The sequence below is a fragment of the Paroedura picta genome, chromosome 14 (genome assembly GCF_049243985.1).
Source record: "Paroedura picta isolate Pp20150507F chromosome 14, Ppicta_v3.0, whole genome shotgun sequence".
Lineage (NCBI taxonomy): Eukaryota > Metazoa > Chordata > Lepidosauria > Squamata > Gekkonidae > Paroedura > Paroedura picta.
Window position 1 is genome coordinate 26,337,224 of NC_135382.1, and position 27,640 is coordinate 26,364,863.

Here is a 27,640-nt window from a genome sequence, read left to right on the forward strand (position 1 = left end):
TGCCTTCCCCTCGGTACAAATAAGGGGTATTAGAGGATTAAGGGGAAGAGCTGTAAATTTCCTGTACATTTGGGGTCTCTTCCAGCACGATGAGTCTACCAGCCAATTTGGTGTAGTGGTTAGGAGTGCAGACTTCTAATCTGGCAAGCCAGGTTTGATTCCCCGCTCCCCCACATGCAGCCAGCTGGGTGACCTTGGGCTCGCCACAGCACTGATATGCCCCATGCTCAGGCAGCTGCATTGGCTCCCAGTAGAGTACTGAATTAGGTTCAAGGTGCTGGTTCTGACTTTTAAAGCCGACTACCTGAGGAACCACATCTCTGAATATGTACCCCAAATGGCATTATTCTTAGCTGATTCCAACAGTCTGGTAGTCCCTGGCCCACTAGAGGTGCACCTGGCCTCAACCAGGGCAGGGCCTTTTTGCTCCTGGCCCCTACGTGGCGGAATGAGCTTCCAGAGAAGACGTGGGCCCTGCCAGAACTTACCCAGTTCTGTAAGGTAAAGGTAAAGGTATCCCCTGTGCAAGCACCGAGTCATGTCTGACCCTTGGGGTGACGCCCTCCAGCGTTTTCATGGCAGACTCAATACAGGGTGGTTTGCCAGTGCCTTCCCCAGTCATTACCGTTTACCCCCCAGCAAGCTGGGTAGTCATTTTACTGACCTCGGAAGGATGGAAGGCTGAGTCAACCTTGAGCCGGCTGCTGGGATCGAACTCCCAGCCTCATGGGCAGAGCTTCAGACAGCATGTCTGCTGCCTTACCACTCTACGCCACAAGAGGCTCTTACCCAGTTCTATAGGACCTACAAAATGGAGCAGGCATTTGGTTGAGGTTGGCTGCCTGTGACGCTCTCCCCTGCAACATCTAGAGTCTGCCAATCAATGTGGGAAGGCAGTGTGGGAGAGGCCTGGAAGTGCAGGACATAGACGTTGTTTTAGAATTATTAGTTTTTAACCATATTGTTTTAACGCGATGTACATCGCCTGAGATGGCTGGGCAGAGCGGGGTGGCCACATAAATAAATTACAAATAAATAAATAGAATTGGCACCTGGCGTAATCTCACAGGGTATGCATGAGAGATCTGCAGTCCTATCCATCTTGCAACCTGCTTGGAAAGGCACATTCCCTTCCACCCTGCTGGGCTGCTGCAACAATCTGGTCTGGGGCTGGGTCCAGGCCAATGTTTATAGCATTTTTATATGACTAATGATTACCGCTTTCTTGGCAGGGACTGTCGGAGCTATTCCTTGCCTTAACTCTTTGCTTTTGCAGTCCAGGATTATTTATATAAAGCAATCGCTTTGCAGACAGTGACAGATTCCAGAGGCTGCAGCCATGTGTTGATGCTGGAGTGAAAATAGCACCTTAAAGATGTACAGATTTACGGTAGCGGAGGGTTTTGTGAGCTCACTGCAGCAGATGCATGAAATGTAACATTCACTGGGCAGATACACACACACACACAAGTACAAACAGGAGGATAGTGGATGGAGATTCTTACGGGAGACCCAAAGGACCAGTATCCCACACATAGGTATGCTGCGTACTCTTTTGACTGAGTCTTGCTCTGCAAAGTAATATACCACACCTGTCTCTTGTGGAGTGCCATTGGGCCTCCTGGCCATTCTTCTGAAGAATTTCCCTCCCTCCCTAATTCTCTCTGTACCTGTGTGTATTTGTTACCTGACATGCTTTGAGGACTTTGACCCACAAAACCCAGTGGCACAATAAGTTTATCAGTCCCTGGGGTTGCCAGTTCTGGGTTGGCAAATACTGGAGTTTTGGGAGGTAGAGCCTGGAGAGGGTGTGATTTGGGGTGGGCACAGGGTATAATGCCATAAACATCCTCCAAAGTAGCCATTTTCTCCAGGGGAACTGCAGTGGAACTAAATTTAGAGCTCTAGAGATGAATTGTAACAGCAGGAGATCTCTAGAGATTGGCATCCCCGTGTGCTTGATGAATACTTGCAGGCCGTGGCATACAGCACAACAACACAGTGAGGTAGCTTAGGCTATAATATGTCCATCTGGCGGGCAGTGAACGGATTTGAACCACAGCCTCTTAGATTCTACCCAACACCAGGACCAAACTGACTTTCATTGTGATCTCCCGCAGAGTTTGGAAAACACATACATGTTCTGCCTGTCCTGCTTTCCGCAGTGCATCGTGACATAACTCGAACTCAGATCCTGCAAAGAAAGTCTGGCATCACCGACCCTATTACCGAGGCACATTGGCCAGCGAAGCAGATTAGTTCCTTGAGTAGATCTGATTGGGGGGGGCGGTTGTTGTTTATTCTTCAGTTAAGGGGGCAGAACAAATCATTAGCAGGCATATTTGGTGGCTCTTGTTGCTAAAACCCAGACAAAAGAAAAAGGCGAACACAACACCTTGTGCACACCTTTGCATTGAATGCCCGTTGACAGGCAGTGGCAGACGACTCCATCAGGGCTCGCTTTATCTCCAGCTGTCCAGACAAATTCCCCCGGATTTCTCCCTTCTCCCTCGCTCCCCTCCACACAGATGGATTAGAGGAACAGACATTTTACATGCTGCACATCATTAGCTATCCTCCCCTCACTCCTCCGCAAATAACAACTGGGCTCTATCATCAGGACATTCATAACACCTTGACACTTTTACAACTGCCACGCTGCACTCTTACCAAAGCAATCTCCTCGCTTAAAGGCACGGAGCTAATTCGTGAAACGCCACCTGGAAAGCACCTCTGCTAAAGCAGCAAGCCCTGCTCTCTCTCTCTCTCTCTGCCTGTGGGTTTGGGGAGGAGAAAGAGAAATCCAACCTGTGCTCTTTTAATAAATGGCACTGAAAAAGAAAAAGGAGTCAAACTAAGGATTAAAGGTAAAGGTAAAGGTATCCCCTGTGCAAGCACCGAGTCATGTCTGACCCTTCGGGTGACGCCCTCTAGCGTTTTCATGGCAGACTCAATACGGGGTGGTTTGCCAGTGCCTTCCCCAGTCATTACCATTTACCCCCCAGCAAGCAAGCTGGGTACTCATTTTACCGACCTCGGAAGGATGGAAGGCTGTGTCGACCTTGAGCCGGCTGCTGGAATCGAACTCCCAGCCTCATGGGCAGAGCTTTCAGACGGCTGCCTTACCACTCTGCGCCACAAGAGGATTAGATCCAACTAAGGATTAGAGCCTGCTAATGTTTTCGCCCTGTCTCCCCCAATGCCTTTCCTTATGGCAGAGAAGGGGAGGGGAGAGGGGGTGTCTTAGCTGATTTCATTGGTCCTTTTGTTCTTTTTGCATTTTCCCTGCTGATCGTTTTGAAGGGGGCTCCATGGAGTAGAACACAGTAGGGCAGCCTTTGTTTCTTTATAACATTGAGACCCCCCCTCCCGAAATATTCTTCAGGCTTCGAGAAACCCCAGAAGTGGTGCAATTGGGGTGAATATGGCTGGGAAACATAGCTGGGTACACGCCATCCCTGGGCCCCTCCCCTTCCTACTCTCTCCAGGCCCACCATGGGCCCCTGGTGGGGGGCAAGTTGACATGACTACATATGGTCATATCACCCGATAAATGTTTAACAAACTAAAATTAGATGGAATTAATTATTTCCCACCCCTTCAGGAAGCCCTTCCAGGACCTTAAGGGGAACCCCAGAGTTTCATGAAACTCTAGTTGAGAAAGACTGGGGTAGGGCCAGCTGCTTATTTTGCACCCAGGGTCTTCTGCCAGCACACACAGTAAGGACCTGGAACCTTCAAGGGAAGGCTGTTCATCCCAGTCCTACAGTTGCTAAAAAGAACCAGGGTGGTGAGCAATACTCAGACTAACTTGTGATCTAAGCATTACTCAGTTGCTCAGACTAACACAGGGTCTCCAGCAATCAACATGGCGGTTAAATTATGATTTCTTTTAATAAAAAATCAAGTGTTTGCAATGTCCCAACAAGGCAAAACATTTCATTGGGGATGAGCCAACCGGCTGCCGAGTAGCCTCCGACTTAAGTGGCTCTTCCTCCAAATGAAGAGCCTCTTAAAGTAGAAGGACGCCTCCTTAGATTGGAAGAAGGCCTTTAACCTTTCTCACTGGAGTGAGATGATAGGGATAAGCTTCCCCTCAGATGCCTTTTCATGGTGAAGCCATGTGAAAAACACTAAACCTTTAAACGGAGGGAGGGGGATGTGCCCGGGCGGTTGAAATTTCACCAAAGCTGAGATGTTATCCGTACAAAACCTTCAAGGATGGCGTTGGCCAAGAGGGAGGAAGAGCGTGCAGGCCGTTCTCTTTCCAGCCAGATATAATTATCAGTTCTTAAGCTTCAAATAAGACCAGAGGACAAAGGAGGATCTGTCTAGACTATCTCACTTACAAGATATTGATTGTTCCAGTGGTAAACTGGTTAGTATAAGTGTGTTTGGCTGGAAAGGTCATGAGTTGTAACACCTGGCAGAGAGCTATTCAACCTTGACACAAGTCAAATTACTGCAGCGTTGCTGAAAGAGGCTTTCTAATACTAATGCCGTCTTGCCCCAAGGAAGCGTTTGTCTTTTGTTCTGTGGAAGGTGCCAATAAAGGGAACGTATGCTCTGCATGGGTTGGATTCGTGGCATATTTAAGCAAACCGTCTCCAGGAAGGAGCCAGGGTGGTGCATGGAAGGGGCTGTGGTTTAGTTGTGTAGCCGATGCTACACGTTGTAGACAGTCCCAAGTTCAATCCCCAGCATCTCCAGTTGAAAGAACCGGGATGCAGGGGATGCGGAAGACTTCTGCCTGAAGCCCTGGAGAGCCATGGGCAAGGCTGATTTTGATATCTCAGAGGTCTGATTCAGTAGAAGCTACACGGGTTCATGTGTCTTTGTGCATGTGTGTAATGATTAGAGCAGGGGTAGTCAAACTGCGGCCCTCCAGATGTCCGTGGACTACAATTCCCAGGAGCCCCTGCCAGCGGATGCTGGCAGGGGCTTCTGGGAATTGTAGTCCATGGACATCTGGAGGGCCGCAGTTTGACTACCCTTGGATTAGAGTGTCAGATTAGGATATAGATGATTCCAGGTTTCAAATCCCAGCTCCGATATGGAAGCTCACTCGGTGACCTTGGGCCAGTCATCCATTCTTTGCCAGATTATCTCACAGGGTTGTTGTGAGAATAAAATGGAGGAGAGGGGGGATGACGTGACTTGCTAGGGGGCGGGGGGAAGGAGAGGGGATACATGAAGTAAATTGGTGTAGAGGTTAAGAGTGGCAGCTACCAATCCGGCAAGCTGGGTTTGCATTCCCCGCTCCTCCACATGCAGCCAGCTGGGTGACCTTGGGATAGTCACAGGCCTGATAGTTCTGTTCTTACAAAACAGTCCTGTCAGAGGTCTCTCAGCCCTACCCACCTCACAGGGTGTCTTTTTGTGGGGAGAGGAAGGTGATTGTAAGCCGCTTTGAGCCTCCTTTGGACAGTGAAGGGCATATATGGATGGTGAGAAATGCCTGCCTTAAGGTGGCAAGGAAAACTCCCTCATGCTGGATCTGAACCTCCTCTGGGTTGCTGAGGCTGGGGCAGTGGCCAAAGATTACTGAGCATTTCCAAATTAGGTCCTTTACATTGGGGCATTGGAGACAAGGCCATTTAGATAGGCGCTTGTTGTTTAATGGACTTAGATGTGGCTTCCTTACTAAGTCTCTGTTCGTCACATTTTTTGTTCTCTTGCTGCACATTCAGGGCGGGTGGAGTGTTCTCCTTTTTGTCCCCAATTTTGAGAATTATTATAATGAAAGGGAGGGTCTTCAGTGGGTGTGGGGTTCCAGGCTCTGGTGAGAGGGGAGAAAGACAAAGATTTTGGAGACTGAGTATGGTATAGTGCAGTGGTCTCCAACCTTTTTATCACCGGGGACTGATCAACACTTGACAATTTTACTGAGACCATCCCTTTTGCCGAGGGATGTCACCGCCTGAGCCCCTGCTCCACTTGCTTTCCTGCCGGCGCCCCTGACTTCCCGCCCCCGCCTAGGGGGCGCTGCCAGCAGCAGCTGCACAGTGCCACACCTAGGGGGAGCCTCAGCCATGGCGGCCGCCAGAGAGCACCAAAGGTGAGCCGGCGGCAGAGTGGCAGGGCAGCCCCCGAGGCAGCAGCCAGAGGGGACGACAAGGAGGAGCCGCGGTCCAGGACCAACGGATCCACGGACCGGTCCTGGTTCCCGGCCCGGGGGTTGGGGACCGCTGGTGTAGTGGCTAGAGTGTTAGACCAGGATCTGGGAGACCCATGTTCGATTGTTGTGAGGAAAACACGGAGCTCCTTTCTTCCTTAGCAGTGAATGGCTGGCATTTGCTCCTGCAGGGAATGTTAAGTAATGCTCTTGAAGGGATGCACAGGCCATGAGTCTCCTCAGCCTCAGGTGGTATGGTCTGTGGGACGGCCGCATGCTCACCTTTCTCAGATTTGCTCCTGCAGTCATCTCAGGTATCACCGTCTTGAGCACAGACTTATAGAACTCATTCAGGGGAGGGGGGGGGGAATACTTTAAGGCACCAATTTAGGTAAATTATCTGGGAATGCATATATCAGCTGATCAATAAATAAATTTGACTGAAGGGAAATGCACTGAATTATGTACCGAAGTACAATGCGAGGTTTAAAGCTAATGGCTTTGAAGTATCGAGCACTTGAAGCATTTATCAAAGTGCAAAGTAGCAATTATTTTGGAAATATTGTTCCTTTTTATTTATCACAAAGCCATTTCATTCCTTTTTAAATATCGCTACTTTGGTTGCTCAAGGGGGGGGGTCTGAAATGATGGAAGGCTGAAAGTAGCTTGCCGTTGAAGGTGGATTTTAGCCTTATGACAAGGTTTGGCCTAGCAAAAGAGGAATCAACATGCCCCTTTTCTAGGGAGCTTAGATAAGAAGGTAAGAAAGGCCCTGCTGAGTCAACCTAGACCCACCTTTCCTTGTACCGTTTCCCAGGGATGCCTCCAGAATCCCCACAACCTGCACACCGAGGCCAAAGTTTCTTGTTGTTACCTCCCAGCTATTGGTATTCAAAGGTACACTGCCTCCAAACCTGGAGGTTCCATTTAGCCATCTCGACTAATGGCTTTCATGGGCTGTAATCCAACAGTTTTAAAGCCAATTTTAAGGATCCTTTTTTAATTGTGCACATCTCCACACTTTGGACTTAGCTTGTAATACAACATTTTCTCCCCTTCGTTTTATCTTCACAACAACCCTGTGCATAGCGCTGCCAACCTCCAGGTGTTGTCTGAAGATATGGGATTGTAACAGTGATCAGTTTGGAAAGTGGACTCTATGACGTTATATTTGATTTAAGACCCCCCAACCCCCTAAATCTCCAGTTATTTCGCAATCCAGAGCTGAAAAACATACCTGTGAGGTAGGTTAGGCTAGAAGTGTGAGACTGGCCAAGGGGCTCCCAGCAAGTTTCCATAACAGAACAGGGGGTTGACCCTGGATTTCCCAAATCCTAATCTGACACTGTAATCATACACCACAATGGCAGATGGTTGCCTCATTCTATCTTGTGTGAAGAAACACTTCTGAATGGACCACTCTCCAACCAGTTATGTGGGATGGACTTTTGAGACCAGGATGATCTGTTGTTGCTGTATTTTTCATGTTTGGATAACCTGGAACTCAGACAAAAATGGGATTCTTGCTCACTCAGAAGAATGGAGAGTGGGGCAACCTGCCACAGTTCCAGGGAGAAGGGCCTTTGTGTGCAACAATGTATGGCCTTTGCACTCAAGGTGCAAGGGGAAGGGCTGTGGTTCAGTGGTTCATCTGCTTGGCATGTAGAAGGTCCCCAGTTCAATTCCTGGCATCTCCAGTTAAAAGGAGCAGGTAGGAGGTGATGGAAAAGCCCTCATCCCCAGACCCTGGAAAGCTGCTGCCGATTCTGACTTGGGACAATATTGACTTGGGGTATGATTCAGTGTAAGGCAGCTTCATGCGTTCAGGTGCTGAGGCTGCATGGTCCCACAACAGGGCTTTTGTAAGCAGAGATGCCCCCACAGAAGCCCACTGATGTTGAAGGACAGAAGAGTTGTCAGTCTTTTCATGTTAACGAAAAACAAAACGATCTGGATTGTTCTTTCTGCTTGCAATTAGCTGTGAAGTTCTTTCTGTAAAAAGAAAAAAAGCTCTCTTGTTGCAAAAAAAACAAGGCAAATCAACTTACCTTAAAACAAAAAAAAAGGTAACCCACTTTTAAGACTGAAAGGGAGGGAGGGGGATCTCACAAGGTTTCACTGGCCTGCTTTCAAGTCTAAATGTGAAAACAAAATAAAATGTCAGCTCCAACGTGGCGGAGGGGCTACCAGTGTGAACCACGTGCTGGAAAGTCCCCAGTTCAAAACTAAACTCTTTGTCTATGCCTGAGTATCGTATCTGCAATAAGGGAATGATACCATGTGAGGCTGGCAGTTACGTTTGCCAGAGGGCTACTTTGAGGAGAGGGTGGAGTGCCACAATCCCACTTTGTTACCCCAGAGGGGACCACAGCGCTCCCGCACTGTGGAAGGGGAATGGACAGAACTCCCCAAGAGCTGGATTTGATCTGGGGCTGCCAGTTATTGATCCCTATGAATGGATTACTATGGAAGTGTACATGACATGCTTTCTGCAGATGCTTTAAAACAACAACTAAAAAACCTTAGTAGTTGTAGTTTTAGTCCTTGTAATAATCAGATTGCCAGCATTTTTTTTAATGACTCCTGCGTTTTAAGAGTCAGCTTGAGAATGAAGCTTTTCCTGACATTCGCGGAGAGGGATGAGAAAGGCTCCTCTTTTGGTTTCTACACATCAGGGACAGGAGGAGACAGAGATGCCTGTTAGAGGCATATGGTGATAGGAAATAGGAGGAAGGAAACGCCATGTATGAGACCCAGCAGCATTGGCTATATAGAATAAAATGATTTCAAGTCTAGCAATGGAAACAGTCCAAAATGTTAGAGCCTGTATAATGCACTTTCCCTGAAGGATGTGCCATTGCACCACAGACACTCCCAACTGCCCACTCGAACAACAAGGTTTGAGAATCCTGTCCTACCAGTTACACACAAGGAGACTCCTTGAGTTGAAAAAGAGTAAAAGGTGCACAAAATCATGTTTCTCCAGAAGTAACTAAACAATAGGTGATTTAAATAACCACTTTATTTATTTTTATTTATTTATTTGCTTACAGAAAACCTGATGCTGGATTGCAGATGGCTTACAACAATTTTCTGGCATGAAGACAGCTTCAAAGCACAAGCAAAATAATCCCCACAGACAAATGAACTCAGAACAAAAGGAAGAACAGAACAATAATGGCGTTTCCATGGCGTTGAAGAGTTCTTTATTTTTCCTCAAGTTTTCTTTTCTTAAAAAAACAAACAAACGGGAACTTTCATGGGAACAAGACAGACTTGCTCTTCAGGTGACAAATATTCAAGCATGTTCTTTTACTACATTTAAATTGAAAAAAAGAAAGAAAGAAAGAAACGGAACAGAACAGAACACAGTGCCGAGAGAACCTGGGACACTGGAGACATCCGGTAGAATCAAGCCTTCCCTAAAACTGTAATCCAAGAACTTGATGGAACACATTTGAACCCCTTTCAATTGATTACATCCTCTGTTTATAAATGAGACAACATTATCCCAGTCGTATTTAGAGAATGGTTTGCAAATGTACCTTTTAATATCATATTTTAAGGAAATCCGGCAATATATTTAATTAGAAACAGAGTAACCTGGACTTTGGGCACCTTCTCTTTCTTGGCAAGGTAGTTTTATTTGCAGCCAAGGAGACTTTTTGGTTATTTAAAAACTGGGGGTGGTTTTGTCACACCCCTCTATATGTTAACTGTTATCAGCATCACGGGCAACGGGAGGCCCTCAACAGAGACTTAAGAAACCCGATCACAAACTGCACCCTCCAGAGAGTAGCTCCTGCCTTCTGAACCATGTTTCTGAACAGAAGGAACCCCGTAGCACCATCCTAAGCAGAATTCCACCCCTGTTAAGCCCATGGAGACCACTTAGCTTAGAAGGGTACCACTCTGCTGAAGATGGCACTGTGGGCCAGTCATGCCTCATGGAGCATCTCCCAATGAGCATAGTTGGGTCATAAGCATTCTCCACATTTGCTCTTGGTTTGTTTTTGTTTTTTTTTAAAGATGTACACTTATAAATGGGGAGTATACACCTAGAATACCCCAATGTCCTTTGACCCCAAGAAAATCCCAAGGTCCTTTGAATAATCAGAGCAACAAACCTATACTGTCTGCAGACCCCCCCCCCCACTGCTCCCGGCTGCCCACCCTGTTTTTTTAAGCATTGTTCTCTACGTCATAAATGCTATCCTATAACCCTCTTTATATGACCCTCTAAACCAGGGGTAGTCAAACTGTAGCCCTCCAGATGTCCATGGACTACAATTCCCAGCAAATGCTGGCAGGGGCTCATGGGAATTGTAGTCCATGGACATCTGGAGGGCCACAGTTTGACTACCCCTGCTCTAAACGAAAAGCTTGTTGGCAGTTTTTCTTTTCTCCCCCCTACCCCCTTCTCTTTTATCGCTCCCTGCCTGAGTACCTATGCTTGGTAGGTTTCTCTCATTCGCAAAGCTCTTCTTATGTGCTGGAGCTGTCGATGCGCTCTTGGATCAGCTTCTCACTCAGCTCCCACAAGGCCCGTGCAGTTGCCTCGTTCTCCGCCTCCTCCGACGGTGTGCAACGACAACAGTTGTTGAAGTACATCCCTCCCAGGCCTTCCAGCTCGGGAGCACAAGCACAATAGACGCTGGTGGCGGCTCCTTGTTGCTGCAATTAAACAAAAGGACGACAACTGTGAGTTTTAAGGGAGAAGAAAAAGAGTTGGTTCTTATATCCCGCTTTTCTCTACCCAAAGGAGTCTCAAAACGGCTTATAATCGCTTTCCCTTTCCTCTCCCCACAACAGACCCTGTGAGGTAGGTGAGGCTGAGAGAGCCCTGATATCACTGCTTGGTCAGAACAGTTTTCTCAGCGCCATAGCGAGCCCAAGGTCACCCAGCTTGGCTACATGTGGGGGAGTGCAGAATCAAACCCAGCATGCCAGATTAGAAGTCCGCACTCCGAACCACTACACCAAACTGACGTACTTGAGGAATAATGTCAGGGGCAGCTTAGCAATTATGCTTGGCTCCAGAGTCCCTCAAGGCTTGGCCAAGAGAGGGGCCCACCCTACCTCCTTTCAGAGCGCCAGGTTTTGCTTTCTAATGGCCTGCCATAAGTATTCCTCTTTTTAAAAAATAAAAGTATCCTGATATTTATGTTATTTACATATGCAAATCTCATCCGCTCAATGGTAAAAATATAGGGTTTCCAACTCTGGGCTGGGAATTTCCTGGAGATTTGGGGGAAGCTTGGGGAGGAAGGAAGAGACTTCAGTGGGGTATAATGCCATAAAGTCCACCCCCCCATCAGCTGCGTTCTCCAGGGGAACTCATCTCTGCTATCTAGAGATCATTTGTAATTCTGGGGATCTCCAGGCTCTATCTGTAGGTTGGAAACGCTGTGAAATAACATGGCAGCAATAGCTCACGGCGGGTAGACCTTTGGGAAGGAAAGAGATGGTGCTTTGAGGTCAAGGCCACAAAAGCTGCTACATAGCTAGATAGCTCGGTTTGGGGAGTCCAACGCTTCTACGACTTGACTGTACAAATTGGCATTTACTTTGGTCTACTACGCCAACATCAGCAAGAGGCCTTGGCACGTATGACTCAGGTTTGCCATTTGTCAGAGAACACAGCTTGACGCTATCAATCGTGAGGATTTTTTAAAAAAACAACGGTGTTTTGAGTTCCTCAAAATTGTCTATGGGCAAGCACCTTTGTCCTCCTTCTTACACTTTGCCCAGAAAACGATGTTATAGTTGCAGCTGCTGGGGATGGGGGACAGGACATGTGGAATGGGATAGCCCATAAGACTAAGATATAGGTGAGGGGAAGTCATGGTGAACAAGACAGACTTAATGACGGTTTATTCCATTCCTTTCCAGACCCATCCCATTCTTTTGCAGACACCCTTTAGAGTTTCTGGGCAGTAGAGCTCCACCTCCCCTTCATATGAGATTCACTTGGCCTTTTAAAGCAGAATTATACCCTGCAGCCCTAATAGTCCTAATAGCCTGATTTTTCAGAGCTCAGAAGATAAGCAGGATCAGGACATGGAGAGGAGGCCACCAAGGAAGACCGGGGGCAGCTCCAATGAGGAAGGCAGACCATTGCAGCTCATCTCTTGCCTTGAAAACCCAGTAAGGTGGAACCTCATGGCACTGTTATGAGTTGGTTGCGACTCAACAATACCGTTTCCCTTAAGCCCCGCCGACTTCATTTCCCTTAGAAGGGTGGAACACTGCTTGGGGTTGCCCTGTCAGTCTCCCAAGCATGGCTCTTTCACTGGTGCCCTTTAATTGCTTTGACGAACAACGTTAGCCAGCCTGCTAAAGGTTTGATCCCTTTTACTGATAACGCAGCTGTAGGAAGGATCAAAACGTAACCACAACAAATGCTCTGAAAAGGAGCACACTTTTTAAAAAAGGAAAAGAAAATATAAAAAAAAGGATCCAAGAGCAAACTTTGAACCATGATGGGAATTTCTCTCACATACTAAAACCGCAGCATCTATATGAATATTTAACTGATCAAACTGTCTTTGTGGGTGATATGAAAATATAGCTGTAAAAGTGAGGGGTGGGAATAGACACATGAACATACAACAAGCTGCCTTATACTGGATCAGACCTTGGTCCATTGAAATCACTACCATCTACCCAAACCTCTCCAGGGTTTCAAGAAAAAACTTTCATCATCACTTACTCCCTTGTACTTTTAACCAGAGCTGCCAGGGATTGAACCTGGGACCTTCTGCACGCTAGGCCAATGTTCTACCACTGAGCCACAGCCCCTTCTCAAACAGGCCTAATTTGGATAGCTGCTTGGAGTGTGTGGAACATCCTATTTGCGTAGTATACTTATGGAGCTCTGGCTCAGGTTGGCAGTCTTTGCAGACCCTGCTGTGATTTCCTTCATGGGTGGAAGCCACCCCTGTAGAGCTCGAAAACCCTGATTTAGCATCGTAGAGGGGAGGGCATGTTTCCCAAATCCCATGAAATGTACTGCTTTGCTGTTCTAAGACAACCTAATGGATTTTATTTTTTTAATTATTATTTTTAAAACCCTTTTGTTCCAAACAAACCTAGCCACTTCAATTATGGTCTATCACATAAAGTGCCACTGGGACTGGAGCCAAAACTGTCCATATATCTCTGGTCAACAACTTAAACGGTGTGGGTGACACCAGCCAGCCACAGTAAAGAATGTGGATCTTAATTTGTACAACTCCAGGGGCCTTCTGCTCTCTTCAAGTCCTGTTTCTAGCAATAGATAAATCTTTATGAAATACGGTAGCTAAGTTAGAGCTGGGAAAGAGCCCTTCTCTCCCTCTTGTCCATTGCTTTCCATCCCCAGCATACACCTATGCGTGTAGGACTGCTTCCTCTCACCACTTCCCCACCTGCAGCCTTCTAGGAGCAAATGGCTAAACATCATAACTGTATGTTTTGAGTGGGGCTATTTAGATGAGAAAAAAGTAGAGGAGAACACATAATTCTGCTTCCTGGGGAAATTGGTGGTTCGTTGTTCCAACAAAATAAGTTTCTAGCCCTCATGGCTGCATGAAAACACAAGAGTGCCTGTTGGAAACTAAATGGGATATAATTAAGGAACAAACTCAACAGTATTCTGGAAGATTCCCTGACTGGGCTACTGTTCAATTTAAAGGCTTCGAGGTGGGTGATAATGTGAGTAGGGAAGGGGTGCATGGACTTGGATTACTTAACACCTCCTAAACCTTTTTTCTTGTTCTAAATTGTTCTTTCAGGTACAATTGGTTCTTGGAGGGGGCAAGGGGGGAGACACACAAGGTTAGTGAATGCTGCTGGTATTTCTCTTGCATTAAACAAATATGGGGATGACTGTTAAAGAGGGAAGGGTTCAACGTCCCTAGCCCTACTCCCCCGAAAAAGTCAGCAGCTTGTGTAAAACCCATAAACCAATGTCCCGGTCTCCATTTGAACCTAACTAAATGCAATTCCTGTAGCCCTCAATTTGTACAACTCCCTTGTAGCCCTCGAGCAACAGGGGGGCTTTGTTAAGGAGACCTTAGTCCCCTATAATTCAAGGCCTGCCACCCCCCCCCCTCCCATCCAACAGCTGCATTCAGTCCCAAAACAGAAAACCTTGGAGATTGGCTGTAGGTTTCCCAGGATATCATGTAGGCTCACTCTGAGAATTCTGATGCAGGGATTTTGGCTTCAGCCCAGCAGTTGTTCTTCCACTTACCTAGCAAAACTGACGTGTACATGGTAGGTAGTACAAACAATGGCAAAAATGAGTCTAAGAACACTGCACAAGATTTCCGACAAAGATGGGTCACAGGACTGACCTGCATTGAGTGCAGAATTAGAGTTGTTTGCAAACAGCATGTTAAATACTTTTAAATGCAGAACCCGGGCCGTGCACATGATCTATGCTTGCCAACGCATTGCTGAAATCGACAGAACGCAGGCGGAGCGTCTGTGAGGAAGGCCTGGCTCCAGTTTGCTTGGAAGCCGTAATTAAAAATAATAGGCTCGATCACTTAGGGAGACAATATGCATTCAGGCCTAATTTAAAACCAATACAGTTTATCCAGCGCCTTATGAGAATGTAAGTGTATTCATGACTCTAGTAAATAATTATTATTCTATAGCAACCTGGATAAAAGGGTTTGCTGAATCTGGCACCCCCCAAAATTAAGCTGGGGTAAGTACTGAATTAATGTGGCTGAGGCAGTTGTTTTTCTCCATCCCAATGCTTGTTCTCAAAGTTATTTTCTTCTCTGCAGAATTTATGGCAGCTCATAGACTTGACAATGCATCAACAGCAGGAGAGCGGTAATCAGAAAAAAGCCACCCTGAGGGAGAGAGAAGAGCTGGTTTTTATACCCCACTTTGCACTATTCGAAGAAGTCTCAAAGTGGTTTGCAAACACCTTCTTGCTCCCACAAAAGATACCCTGTGTGGTAGGTGTGGCTGAGAGAGCTCTGTGGGAACAACTCTAGGAGAACCTAACCAAATTCAAGAGGGTAGCTGGATTGGTCTGAAGTAGCACAACAAAATTTGATTCCAACAGCACCTTTAAGACCAACAGAGATTTATTCAAAGTGTGAGCTTTCTAGTGCATGCACTCTTCCTCAGACTAGCCAAGGTCACCCAGCTGGCTGCATGTGGAGGAAGCTCTACCACTACACCAGTGACAGGGCCAATACAAATGGAGCTTAGAGTGGGGTGTTCAGACAGCTGTGCCAACTCAAAGTAACTTTGAGGACTTGTATTTGTGATGCGCTGCAGGACTTGTATTTGTGATGTGTGAACAGAGCTGCTCATGAATGCAGGCCATTGGATAGTTCATCACTCCAAAGGTTAGCCAGTTGAGTGTGGGAACCAACTCCAGAGAAAATATTTAGGGCAGCCTGATCCACTCTACCTAAGTTACCACAGCTGTTTGAATGTGTTGGTACAGCATTCGTTCCATAACTCAGTTGTGCAACTCTGCAGAACGACAAATCTGTAGTTGCATACATCTCACTGTACAATGCCATCTGCATGGCTACCATCAAGCAGTGTCTGTCTACTTTGATATGGAACAAGTACAAGGGGCTAAAGCCGGGATCCCCCCAAGTGGTGCCTGGGAATGCCATGGCACTGCTTTAGAAAGTAGGTGAGGTCAAGTAAGACTCCTCCCCACCAGAGTTTCTGATTGGTCAATGGAAGTCTGATTGCTATGCAAATTAAAATAACATTTCGGTGGCAGCTCCCAGTACCATGTTGGTTTTATTCTGTCTCTCACTCCTCTTTTCCAGCGTCTTGAAAAAAAATCATTCTTGTAATTTTTATTATTTAGGCTTCCTGTGTTACCACTTGACTTCACCTCCCATAATGGCCATTTTATGGTTTGTTTCACTTCCCTTAGGGGCTATTTTGTGGTTGTACCCCCCTCCATCTTGTGTCAGAATTCCAAAGGTCCCAAAAGACCCAGCCCCCCTGTTCTAAAGGATGCTGGGGCTTTCCACCTCTGTGACATGTGTTCATGTCATGATTCCAGCTCTTCAGGAAATGAAGAAAACAGCAAAACTCAGGGGAGCTAATCACTATATTAAGGACCAAGTGCATTTGTAAATAAAAAAGTCTTCCTTAAGAGAAATGAACTAGTTTTCATTGACAAACTGTTTAAAAGTTCTCAAAATGTATTGATCGCATGATGTCTCTTTAAGAATTTCCTGTATTGAAACTGGTTCATTTGCTCTGCCTCTGAAGAAGTTTTGTTACTTAAAACATAGCGAGTTGAATCCAACAATTTCCATCCACCAGCTGGAATCTATGGCTTCTTTCCTCCAAAGAAGAAAGACTTCCTCTGTTAGAGTAGGCTTTCTCAACCAGGGTGTTGTGAAACCCTGGGGGATTTTGATGGCCCTGGAAGGGTTTCCTGAATGTGTGGGAGTTAATTAATTTTAACATATTTTTAAAATTTGTCAGGTGATATGACCATACATGGTCATATAACCATATATACCATACATGGTCATATAAACCCCCACCCCTTAATGGCCAATGATCAGCCTGGAGGGGAGGGGAAGAACAAGAGTGCCAGGAGGGCTATGCTTCCCAACCATATTCTGCATGATCACTTCTAGAGTTTCTTGAAGCTTGAAGAATGTTTCAGGGGGTTCTCAACGATAAAAAAAGTTGAGAAAGACTGTTAAAGGAAGGCTTTCTCTGTGGAAGGAAAACTTACTAGAAAGAAGTGTCTATTGTCACTTTAAAGTTCACATTTGGGATCTGCCTTCTTCTCTGCTTCTTCTTTCATCCCCACAATTAAACCACCTGTCAAAGCAGCCATACGTTCTAGAGACTGTTTACTTAGCCCTGGATATTTTTAATAGGAATCAATGGGTTAGTTCACCACCCCAAATTAAGAGGGTTTTTTTTTTTTTTTTTTTAGCAAACATCTCTTTCTACAATCTACATCTTGGTCCACTAGGTCCCAAAGTGGATTGAATGACAGAGCCCTACTATTTGAAGTTGGTGTGAGGATGGTTGATTGGAGAAGGGGGAGTTCATGACCCCTGTTGTCCAAGTGATGGGGACAGGGCCAATCTTGAATCTGAACTTGGAACCAGTTTACATTCACATTTGCTCAAGCGGAAGAGGCCTTAGACATTTCAAACCTGGAATTTGAAAGCCCTTGTTCTTTTCAGTGGAGCTGATATCGTTCTCATTATTTTCCGTCTAAGTATACCTATTCAAGTTAAATTTGACAGCTTTTGTTAAATTACACTATTTAATATCATTTCCATGAAAACATCCCATAAAATTTAAAACCTGGATAAGAACTAACTCTATAAGCCGGTGTAATAGAATAGAGAATGATAGACTTTCTGTATTTTAGTTTAGTCTTTCCAGCTAGGTTAAAGAATTTCACAGCATGAATATAATCACTCTTATTACATTATAGATCAATCCAAAGGCAATGATAGAAGAATTGTCATTTCCATAGACTTGTAGAGGATTTTTCTGGGTAAAATAAAGTGACTATGATCTATGCAAAAGGCTAATTTTTCTGCTCTCTCTAAAGATGTTTTGTTCTCCTTCATTCCTGCACAGATCAGTTATCAATGATAAACAAGCTTATTCTTTGTTTTGTTTGCATTGCATTGTATATATCAGTTTAATTCCCATAGTCCAAACATAGGCTGCTCAAAGCCCCTTGTGAACTAAAGAAAATCCTCCATAAAATAAATAACCTTATGCCCCTGCTTAATTCTCCGCCCCCTTTCATTTAAATATCTTATTATTCCTGGGCTGTCACCCAATCAAAGAAGGCTATTCTAGTTGACTAATTGATTAAATTTGCACAATTTTACATATCTTTTGATTTGCTCAAGGACAACACTCCTGGATCTGGTTGCTTGGAATTGGGAAGGAAGGGAGAAAGATCAATTTGTTCCCTATAAAATAACGCCTGATCAACTGGGAGCCTTTCTTAGAACTATCTGGAAGAGTGTTAATCCTTTTTATTAAGTGATGATTGGGTTTAGCTCTAGTTGCAGTTGATTTATAATGAAATATGCATTTGAATAAACAGGAATTCTGATTTAAAAACATATTTTGTTTTTAGATTATATACCTGCACATTTTGGCCTGGTCAAAGTGGGGAAATGGATGGTCCCAGGCAGGAAGAGTGACTTTGCCAATGGTTCCCCATATAGAAGCTTCAACAGCATTTAGCCAGTCGGGGAGAAGGAAGACAGATTAACCTTTAACCTGCTGTAATAGTTTGCTACTTGTGGGAATTATTTGTGTTAGGGAACTTAGAACAAGATAAACTTTCCAGTGCAGTCTGAAGTTGAACAGTCTAGTCTACCACCTAATCAATCTTTCACCTCTTTCTGGATGTCTAAACCAGGGCTTAGACCAAGGGTTCCCAGTGTGATGCCTGTGGGTGACAAGCACCCAAGAACACCATTCCTGGTGCCTGCCATGTACTTTTAGAAAGTAGGTAGGGCTAGGGGAGGCTCTTGCTTCTGATTGGCTGTGAAGATTGAAAGTCATCCTGACTGAAATCTTTACAAGTTACCCTTAGAGTTTTACACAGCCTCACTCCCTGACATTTTGTGATTGTGCCCACTGCCCCAAGTCAGAATTCCAAACATACCCACAGACTCAAAAAGATCTGGGAGCTCTGCCTTAGAGGAAGCATTTCCTCTCTGTGTTGGAAGAAGAAAAATGTACTATTTAGTCAAGTAATTTACTTTTTTTTTTTTTAAACCTCAGCCACTGTTCATTGGAGACACCTTTCTGGTCGATCAGAATCGTTTAACTCAATCAAGTGATCTAACATTGCAGCTTTGCTGATTACTCAGATTAGTGGCAAAGGGATAAGCTTTTGTTTAGTTATCAGAATCCTATTATCCGTTACTACTCAACCCACATCCCTCCTGTGACACCTTGCAGGTCGCCGCGGACTAAGAAATAGCCCCAATAGGTGCCATTTCCAAGTAAGAGAAGAAGAAAAGAAGCAAACTCAACACACTTTGCAGAACTGCCTGTTGCATACAGCATTGGGGCAGCCAAGTATCCAAGAAAATCTGATTAAGCTTAATGGAGAAGAGGACTCAACAGTTGAAGGGAAGTCAGCGAATGGCAGGGGTGGCTGAACTGTAAATCTCCAGATGTCCATGGATTGCAATTGCCATGAGCCTCTGCCAGCATGGCCTTGTGCAGAGCCACAGTTTGGCCACTCCTGGTCTATGATCTCACAATGGACAGTGGGGAAGAGATAAGTAGCTTAGAAATGCTAGAGAAGCCAAAGTACCCTTTTTATATGTACAGAGAACAAGTGCTTTAGAGGGGAAATAAGCCTATATTAGTTTGATAGTTAGGGTTGCCAACCTTCAGGCAGGGCCTGGAGAAATCCTGGATTTACAACCGATCTCCAGACTCTAAATCCAGACTATATAGCATTATACTCTGCTCAGGTCCCTTCCTTCCCCAAATCTCTAGGAATTTCCCAGTCCAGAGCTGGCAACCTGAAGTTTGAGAACTGCAGTTCTGTGAGGAATGGCTAAAGACATCAAAAAGGATCCCCAACACTTTTTTTCCAAACTACAGTTCCCAGAATTCTTTGAGAGAAGTTGTGACGGACATTGTCATAAAACCTATTTAACTCTGTGGTATAGATACACCCTTAGTTGTTCTTAAAAAAAAACAGGCAGCTTTATAAGGGTGAAGACTAATGGGTTTCATAATGTATATTAATTAGGGACGATGAGGGGGAGTATTTGTTTTGCTCCCTGTCTTTCTGGTTCATGTACCATCAGTGTAAGACAAAAGAGGATGTCAGGAAACTAATTAGTAAACAATTCCAGACTGCTGATCCAAGATGAAAGATCCTCTAAACTGATAAAAAGCATGCTTTAATCACCACCAAATGGCTTTCACTGCCAGTTGCTTTGTACCATGTTCATACGTCACTTCGTTTTTTTAAAAAAAGACTTTATCTTAACCAGCCATTAAAACCCCTTCAAACAATGAACCTGTCAGTTGTCACAAATAGTTCACATCCTATTGTGGTCCCCTTCCTCTCCAAATTGTAATCTAAACAATGGTTTTGGGTTTGGACAATCTAAACAATGTTTGTTTCCACTCTATTCGGGCTGTCAAAAGATTGTCAGTTGTGTACAGGGCTAATGATCCGAGATGAGGTCAGCCCATGTTGACTTGCAAGAGAAGTGGCCCGCTGCAGTGACTCAGGTCCAGGGCAAAGACTCTGGGAGAAGCCCAAATGAACCTTTAATCATGCTTCAAATACTGCCTCCAAACCAGTCAAATGTTTCAAAGCTGCCAATGGGGGACATCATCATCAGTCTATAGAGTCTACAAATGGAGGAGAAAAGAAAACCTTTCAAAGACTTGGTTTTGCTGAATTAAGTTCAAGAGCTTCTTAAGTAGTGCTCGGTGTTGCATGTTATTTGTTAAGTTTTAATGAACAATAGCCAAGTTCTGTGTAGGCCAGCTTGGTATAGTGGTTAAGAGTGGCTGTTGCTAATCTGGAAAGCTGGGTTTGATTCCCCACTCCTCCACATGCAGCCAGCTGGGTGACCTTGGGCTAGTCACAGTGCATACATCTGTTCTCACAGAGCAGACTCTCTCAGCCTCACCAGCCTCACAGGGTGTCTATTGAGGGGAGAGGAAGGGAAGGCAATTGTAAGCTGCTTTTAGTCTCCTTCAAGTAGTGAAAAGCAAGGTATAAAGCCAACTCTCCTCCTCCTCCTCCTCCTCCTCCTCCTCAAAAGTCCTACCAGCTTTCTCACTCCCAGCTTTAGTCCAGATTAGATTAGATTTCATTTTTACTATGCCAAAAAGTCATAAACCATCACCATTCCAGTTTCAAATCTTATTTTAAACCCTCTGATCTGTCTTTACTTATTGTGTGCTGGTAAAGCAAAATCCAAGTTATACGTAAGGGATTATCAACAGAGAATTTATTTCCTCTTTTATCAGCCAATTGATATGACGGGATTCAATAGTTTAAAGTACAAAAGGCATGTCCCTAAATAAGGGTCAACATTTTCATTGTATGCAACTGCAAAGGATAAAAACCATGTTCCATTGACCTAATCCTTTTGTCTCAAGACATCCCATTACTGAAGGAGCACAGCTTGGATCCAAAGATCTCCTTCAGTGAATGGAGGAATATGCATGGTTTGGATACAAGCCTGTGTTAATTTTGTATTTCATAAACAGCATTAAAAAAAATCTACTGGACAAATCAGCTTGGGTTTGTTACCATAATGACCGTTTATGCACTGGAGGTTTCATGCCAGGCTGCAGGCTGGAGTTTTAGTCGTGGCAGGTTGCCCCACCTCTTCCTGAACCCACACAGGGGAGCCTTTGGCCCGGTGCACCTCATCCAACCCCAATTTGTGCTCCTGCATGGGAGCTGGGCAGTGAAGTTCCCAGTGCGTAAACGGTCAATCAGAGCTCAAGCACAGCTCATTGTTCAAGCTCGAAATGATGTTGTTGCAGATTACCTGACATGATTGTTTGCTACGCAAACAGGGCTATATTTGGACTACGAATAGTTCAGAATTCATTATCTAGTGAAATGTCCAACTGCAGCAACTCTATACTGTATTGGATCTCCTCGACTTGAAATGCATCCACTTTTAAGTCCCATTGATTTCAATGGGAGATTTAAGTATGCATTTAATGTTCCCATTGAAGCTAATGGGACTGAAAGTGCTTTACTTTGGTTGGATAGTGCCCATCAATTGTTTGACTTCTGTAGTGTTCCTCCCATTATATCACAAACATCCTATATCCTTTCCATAACTCATTGGCCCTGAAACTTTGATCCAATCTCATAATGCTACTTTGTCTCCTTTCATTTGGTGCCACATCTCAACCTGATTAATTACATAGAAATGTCTTTGGTTCTTGACTGTTCTGCCATGAACAGTAGTCAGTAAACAGATTTCTTGAATCTTCCTGGAATCCCCTCGCATCTATGTTGTATCTAGTCAAGGATGAATTAATAATCACAATTTTTTTCAGTCTCATCTACATCTTGACTACTTCTGCATGGCTCAGTCCCAGCCCATTTGAAAACATGATGCCTACATGTATTTATTGATAGATGTAGAACTTTGAAAATCTTTGTCCTACAACAGCAGGCACAGGACTAGAGTATCACATCCAGTGCAAGTGGGAAGGAAGGGGATGAGGATGTAGACTGTGTGTAAAGTGCCATCAACTCTCAGCCAACTTACAGCAACAGTCTTCCAAGGCAAGGGAGAAGCAGAGTTGGTTGGCCATTGCCTTCCTCTACAGTCTTCCCTTATGAGTATTGATCCTGCTTAGCTTCTGAGATCCGTTGAGATGGAGCAATACTAAGCTGCTTTCCCTCCTGGGTTACACTACACTATCATTACTGTAGCAAGAAAGTGGTGGTGGGGAGACATCCGATTGGCTTTCCCACATACAGCTCCAAAGTCAATAGATCACAAATCGGGGGAAAGTACTATCGAGTTGCAGCCAATTTAACGCAAAAGACAAGTGGGGATGGTTTGCCATTGCCTGTCTCTGGCCCATTCTGCACAGTGGCAGTCTTGCTGGGCCACTGCCAGTGCGGTGCTGTGGAGCATTAAGTTCTGCAGTTTATTGTGTCCCCATTGCAGCACCGGATTTGCACTGACACCAAAATGTGTCCTCACAGGGACACATTTCAATGGGACACCTGGTTTAGTACTCACAGGTTTAGTACTGAAATATCTGGCACTTTTTTTTTTGTCCTCCAGTGGGAAAAGGTTTTGCCCATTTACCATCCAGATGTCTTAAAGCTGAAATTGAAAGAATGCCTACCCTCACCCAAATGCTGCCACCCCTTAGGGTGGTCCTTTGATGATCATCCCACTTTGGGGCCAGAGCGGTATGCAGTCAGAGCGGTCCCGTGCAGTCAGAGCAGTATGGTCCATTACACCACTCATTCTCCTGCATTTGAGAACCATGCCCCTGATGCATTGGCTGCAAGTCTGGTCTCAGCATCGGATGGTACGGGATCAGACCTAAATTTGTTCTTAATGATCCTCATGTCCAAAATCATACATTGCCTCTTGTACCAGCTCTAGCAATTGAGCACCACTCTGCTAATTTCTGATTTCTTTGTGTGTGTGTGTGTGTTTGTGTGTTTTAAAAAACTGTAGCAGAATCACAGAACAATAAGGGGGGTGGGATATCCCCAACAAACTATTTATTCCATCCCAGACATTTTAAAACCAATACTGCATATAAAAAGCAGATGCAAAAATAATCTTTGACAATCTGCTTATTTTCTCTCACTGGCTTCTCTTTCAGTTAATTCCCTGCAAGAGTTTAGTTAGTAGTACAAAGGCAGCAAGCGTTTCTGGTTGGAACTTTTTTTTTTTCTCTGCACACACCGAGCATTCTTTCCATGTATTATGAAAGATAAACTCTCTGTACTGTTCAAATATGAAAATGGAGGGAAAGAGGATTGGCTTTGCAGCTGCTGAGGCATTAGAACTTACTTAGGGGTTTATTGTAACCCCATTCAGCCCATGCAGGTTGATTAAAAATACATTCAGGGGTTTTACTCTGCAAAACAACTTGCATTCTTTGAAACAGATTTGTTTTTTGAGGACTCCTATTGGTCGTGGCCCACACCCCACTCAGCCTTTGGAGGAGCTAGGTCAAATGCAGTCTGGGGACATTAACGGCATGCTGGTCCCCCAATTCAACTAATGCTAGCACTAGTAGATGTCCTTCTGCACAGAAAAGGGGGAATCAGCTCACATCTCATAAAAGTGTTTGGAAGGTTTCTACATTTCTACAAACAACTCCAAGACTTTTAAGTAAGTGGGACTTTTGGGTTGACCCCATCCCTTTTCTCCAACCCAAATCTCCCCTTCCAACGTATTTTAGGTTTTTAGGGGTTTAAGCAAGCCAACTTCCCATCTTTCCTCTGTTGTTTTCAATCTGATGCCCAACAGTCTTCATCATCCCTTACCTAGAACATGTTCAGTCACTCCAGGTTTTTATTTTGTTAATTACAAAGCCATGCTTTGTCTCCTCTTCCGCGTCAAGTAAGACCTCCCCTGAAGATCATACTCGAGAACAAGCTCTCGGTCTGCTCAGAATCCCAGGGAGAGGAAAACTTCTCCTCAAGAGGTATTGCCAACTCTCCCCTATTTTTTTAAAAAAGTTATTGGGAGCTTTAAGGCCAATTTTGTCATCTGCCTCTGGTCCCCCCTCTTTTAACTGTCCCCAGGGTTCTGCCTCAGTCCTTCATCTGTTTTGGGAAGTTCCCAGAAATCATCTGGAACAAAACACAATGGACACTCTGGCAACCGTTTCACACAAACAACAGGTTGTCCGACTTTTCTGTCATGCCAAGCAGGGAAAATAAACACGGAAGCTTCCTAGTCACATACTCTCAGCCTAACCTACCTCACAGGGTTGTTGTGAGGATAAAGTGGAGAATGGGAAAATGGTGTAAAGCCGTTTGGGGTCCCCAATGGGGTCCCCAATAAATGAAGTAAATCAATAAACAGTGACCCAACTGGAAAACAAACAGACCTATTCTGCCGTTCGTGTACATTGGTCGAAAGTGTTTGAGGATTTATCTGTAATTAACTTTAATGCTATATAAATATATAATTTATATAATTGTATGTATACTTAACAATACTGTATATATTTCTACAAGTCTTTTAATACTATTGGTGTTATCTGTCTGAATTAGGTATTTCTTCAGGCATAATATTTCAAAGAACAGCATCTCATGGTGGATATCAACTGGCTTCCTCTGGGAAGGATTTTTAAGAATTGGTGACAGAGTGTGAGTAAGACAGAGAATTGCCTGAAGTGAATGACCAAACTGTCCAAATTAAAAAAGAAAGGGGAGATCCATCAAAGCCTACCCTCTGGGGGCAGGAAATCCTTTCGGGTCACCCGCCATGAAACCCATGGGAGCTGCATGTGGGCAAGCAGGAGAATTGTCACCATTGGGTGCACTACTCTTAAGTACATTGTTGCCAACTCCCTGAACTTGGGAAATTCCTTAAGATTTGGAGGGGGGTACTGGGGATGGCTGAAATTGGGGAGGTCAGCAGGGATATAATGAGTTGCCATGTCCACCAGGGGAATTGATCTCTGCAGTCTAGCCATTCAGAGTAATTCCAAGAGATCTGTAGGTACTACTTTGAGATTGGCAACCTTCCTTGCGCAGTAACATTACTGGCCACAATTATGATGTGGCACAATATAACACTGGGCATATTATTTTCATGCAGCTCTCGGTCATTTCTATTGGACTGGCTCTGGAGGACTTCATAAGGCTTCTGGTCCCTCCCCCAAGAGAAACCCTTAAAAATCCTAAATCAACTGAAGCCATTTGATTTATCACCCAAGTGGATTTTTTTACCCTATTCTGTGCATCATGTACCGAAACATTAGCATTAAAACCCACTTGGAAAAGCCAGAGACTGGGGCGATGACACCAAGTGTTAATTCTGTCTTCCAGAAGCTAATTAAGGGAATGTATTTTGCAATAATCCAGATCTAGTATACAGCCTCAACGGTCTGGCCTCGGACTCTGAGCTGGGAACCGCTCTATTATGTATGTGTGACTTTCATAGATAGTCTATCGTAGCGTGAGTTTAGTGCATCTCTCAGGCTGAGGACACCGGTCTTGTTAATATTTCATTTAGTACATATTGTAGAGCCTCATTTATATTACTTCTATAATTAACGGTGATAGCTTAGGCACTGCCTTTACAAGGAGAGAGCCCTCTATGTTGGTCGATGGGTAATGAGAAAACAATAGATAGTTCATTCACCAGCAGCTTGTTGCTAGTTAGTTAGGAAACAGTTGTGTTGCTTTCATCTGCCAGGGTAAATAACGCTGCCCATCCTGTTAACGAACCATTTTCAAAACACTTGATGCAAATAGACTAGAAACAAAAATAAAAACAACATTTGTTTTTTTTTTTAAGAAAAAAAAAGGGAGGGGGGACCTTTGACTATGCTATACTTTAGCAGAGTAAGTTTCGAAGGCCTGTCTGGAGGACTTTGGTGCAAATATATCTCGATATGCATGTACTGACTATTCAAAGGATTGTATTTTAAGAAATACGATTTTGCTGCCTTTCTCTTCTCCTGTGTAGATTGTAAATACGTGTAGATCTTCCTTTTTTTTTGTTTGTTTGTTTCCCCCGTGTAAATAGATGTAAATATCAACAAGTTATGCATGCTGATATTCTAGGCAATTTCAGGTACTTTTATAATCCAAAGGCATGTACTTGAACTGGTTTGTTTAAAAAAAGAAAAGAAAAGAAAAAAGAAATCAACTCAGACCCTTTAAAGCTCACTGGAAATTAAAGATTTGTTACTAGATCGGTTCTTCATTCCTTGGGGTGTGTGCTTCTTCTGTTGCTTTGACCCATGAGGCGTATAGACTGTAATGACACTGCAGTGGGTTCCCTTGCTTTCTAGGTACCCACACAGGAGTGCCCAACTCTGGAGATTTGGGGGAGGAGATGAAGGAGGGCAGAGGAGAGGGACCTCGGAGAGGCATAATGGCATAGAGACAACCTCCCTGGAGCTGCTATTCTCCAAGGGAACTGTTCTTAGAACAATAGTAACTCTTGGGTGTCTCCAGGCCCTAAACAGAGGTTGATAAGCCTAGGGCCAGAATATGCAATGGATAAATAATAGAATTTGCTCCCCCGCCAGACAGGGGAAAACAAAGATGGAGGAGATCACTAAAATACACAAGGATACAGTCTATTGTGAAGAGGCTGTGGCTCAGAGGAGAAGCTCAAATGTTACATTGAAAGGGGGCCAGGTTTAACTCCCAAAGAGTCACTGCCTATGGTTGCCAACTCTGCATTGGGAAATTCCTGGAGATTTGGGGGTGTAGCCGGGGGAGGCCAGGGCTTGGGAATAGGGCTGACCTCAGCAGAGTAGAATGCTGTGAAGTCCACCCTCCAAAGCTGCCATTTTCTCCAGGGAAACTGATCTCTATAGTCTGGAGTTCAGTTGTAATTCTGGGAGATTTCCAGGTCCCACCTGGACTCTGCGTGGTAGTTTTGTCACAGCAGAAACCCCCAGTTATGGGGGAAGAACACCAGGTGGCTCCTTCCTGAACTATGAGGAGAGGTGATGGAAGCCAAGAGCTACACAATCTCACACTTCCAACATAACCAGAATCATGCGGTAAGGAGATGTGCAGCATCGGCTTTCACATCAATGACATCAATCCAAAGGAGCCCTTAGTTGTTTAAAGCAGGGGTAGTCAACCTGTGGTCCTCCAGATGCTCATGGACTACAATTCCGATGAGCTCCTGCCAGCAAATGCTGGCAGGGGCTCATGGGAATTGTAGTCCATGAACATCTGGAGGACCACAAGTTGACTATCCCTGGTTTAAAGGCAACCCGCTTCCCAAAAGCAAGCAGAGTGTGGTGAGTTTCCCCTTGATAAAATAGTAGAAACACAGGAAGCTGATTAAGTCT

The 27,640-nt window shown here is 44.7% G+C and overlaps 2 protein-coding genes and 1 non-coding gene across 5 annotated transcripts in view; 1 reads left to right on the top strand and 2 right to left on the bottom strand.

The window, feature by feature from the left end:
* The window catches only part of MAF (MAF bZIP transcription factor), a 247,041-nt gene extending 220,509 nt beyond the window's left edge, over positions 1–26,532 (top strand). For all 3 annotated transcript variants that reach the window (XR_013226597.1, XM_077310538.1, XM_077310539.1), the window contains one exon: positions 9,169–26,532. Coding sequence is in view for 1 of the 3 variants with exons in the window: in XM_077310538.1 (XP_077166653.1) it covers positions 9,169–9,217 (49 nt within the window). In the remaining 2 variants the exon portion in view is untranslated. The remainder of the gene's footprint in view (positions 1–9,168) is intronic.
* Positions 10,563–27,640, bottom strand: part of WWOX (WW domain containing oxidoreductase) — a 538,960-nt gene continuing 521,882 nt past the window's right edge. Inside the window, exon 9 of the mRNA XM_077310532.1 lies at positions 10,563–10,789. Within this exon, the coding sequence (XP_077166647.1) occupies positions 10,601–10,789 (189 nt within the window). The 3' untranslated portion in view covers positions 10,563–10,600. The remainder of the gene's footprint in view (positions 10,790–27,640) is intronic.
* Positions 12,845–12,916, bottom strand: TRNAA-AGC (transfer RNA alanine (anticodon AGC)). The gene has a single exon. It is a non-coding gene; the product is annotated as a tRNA-Ala (tRNA).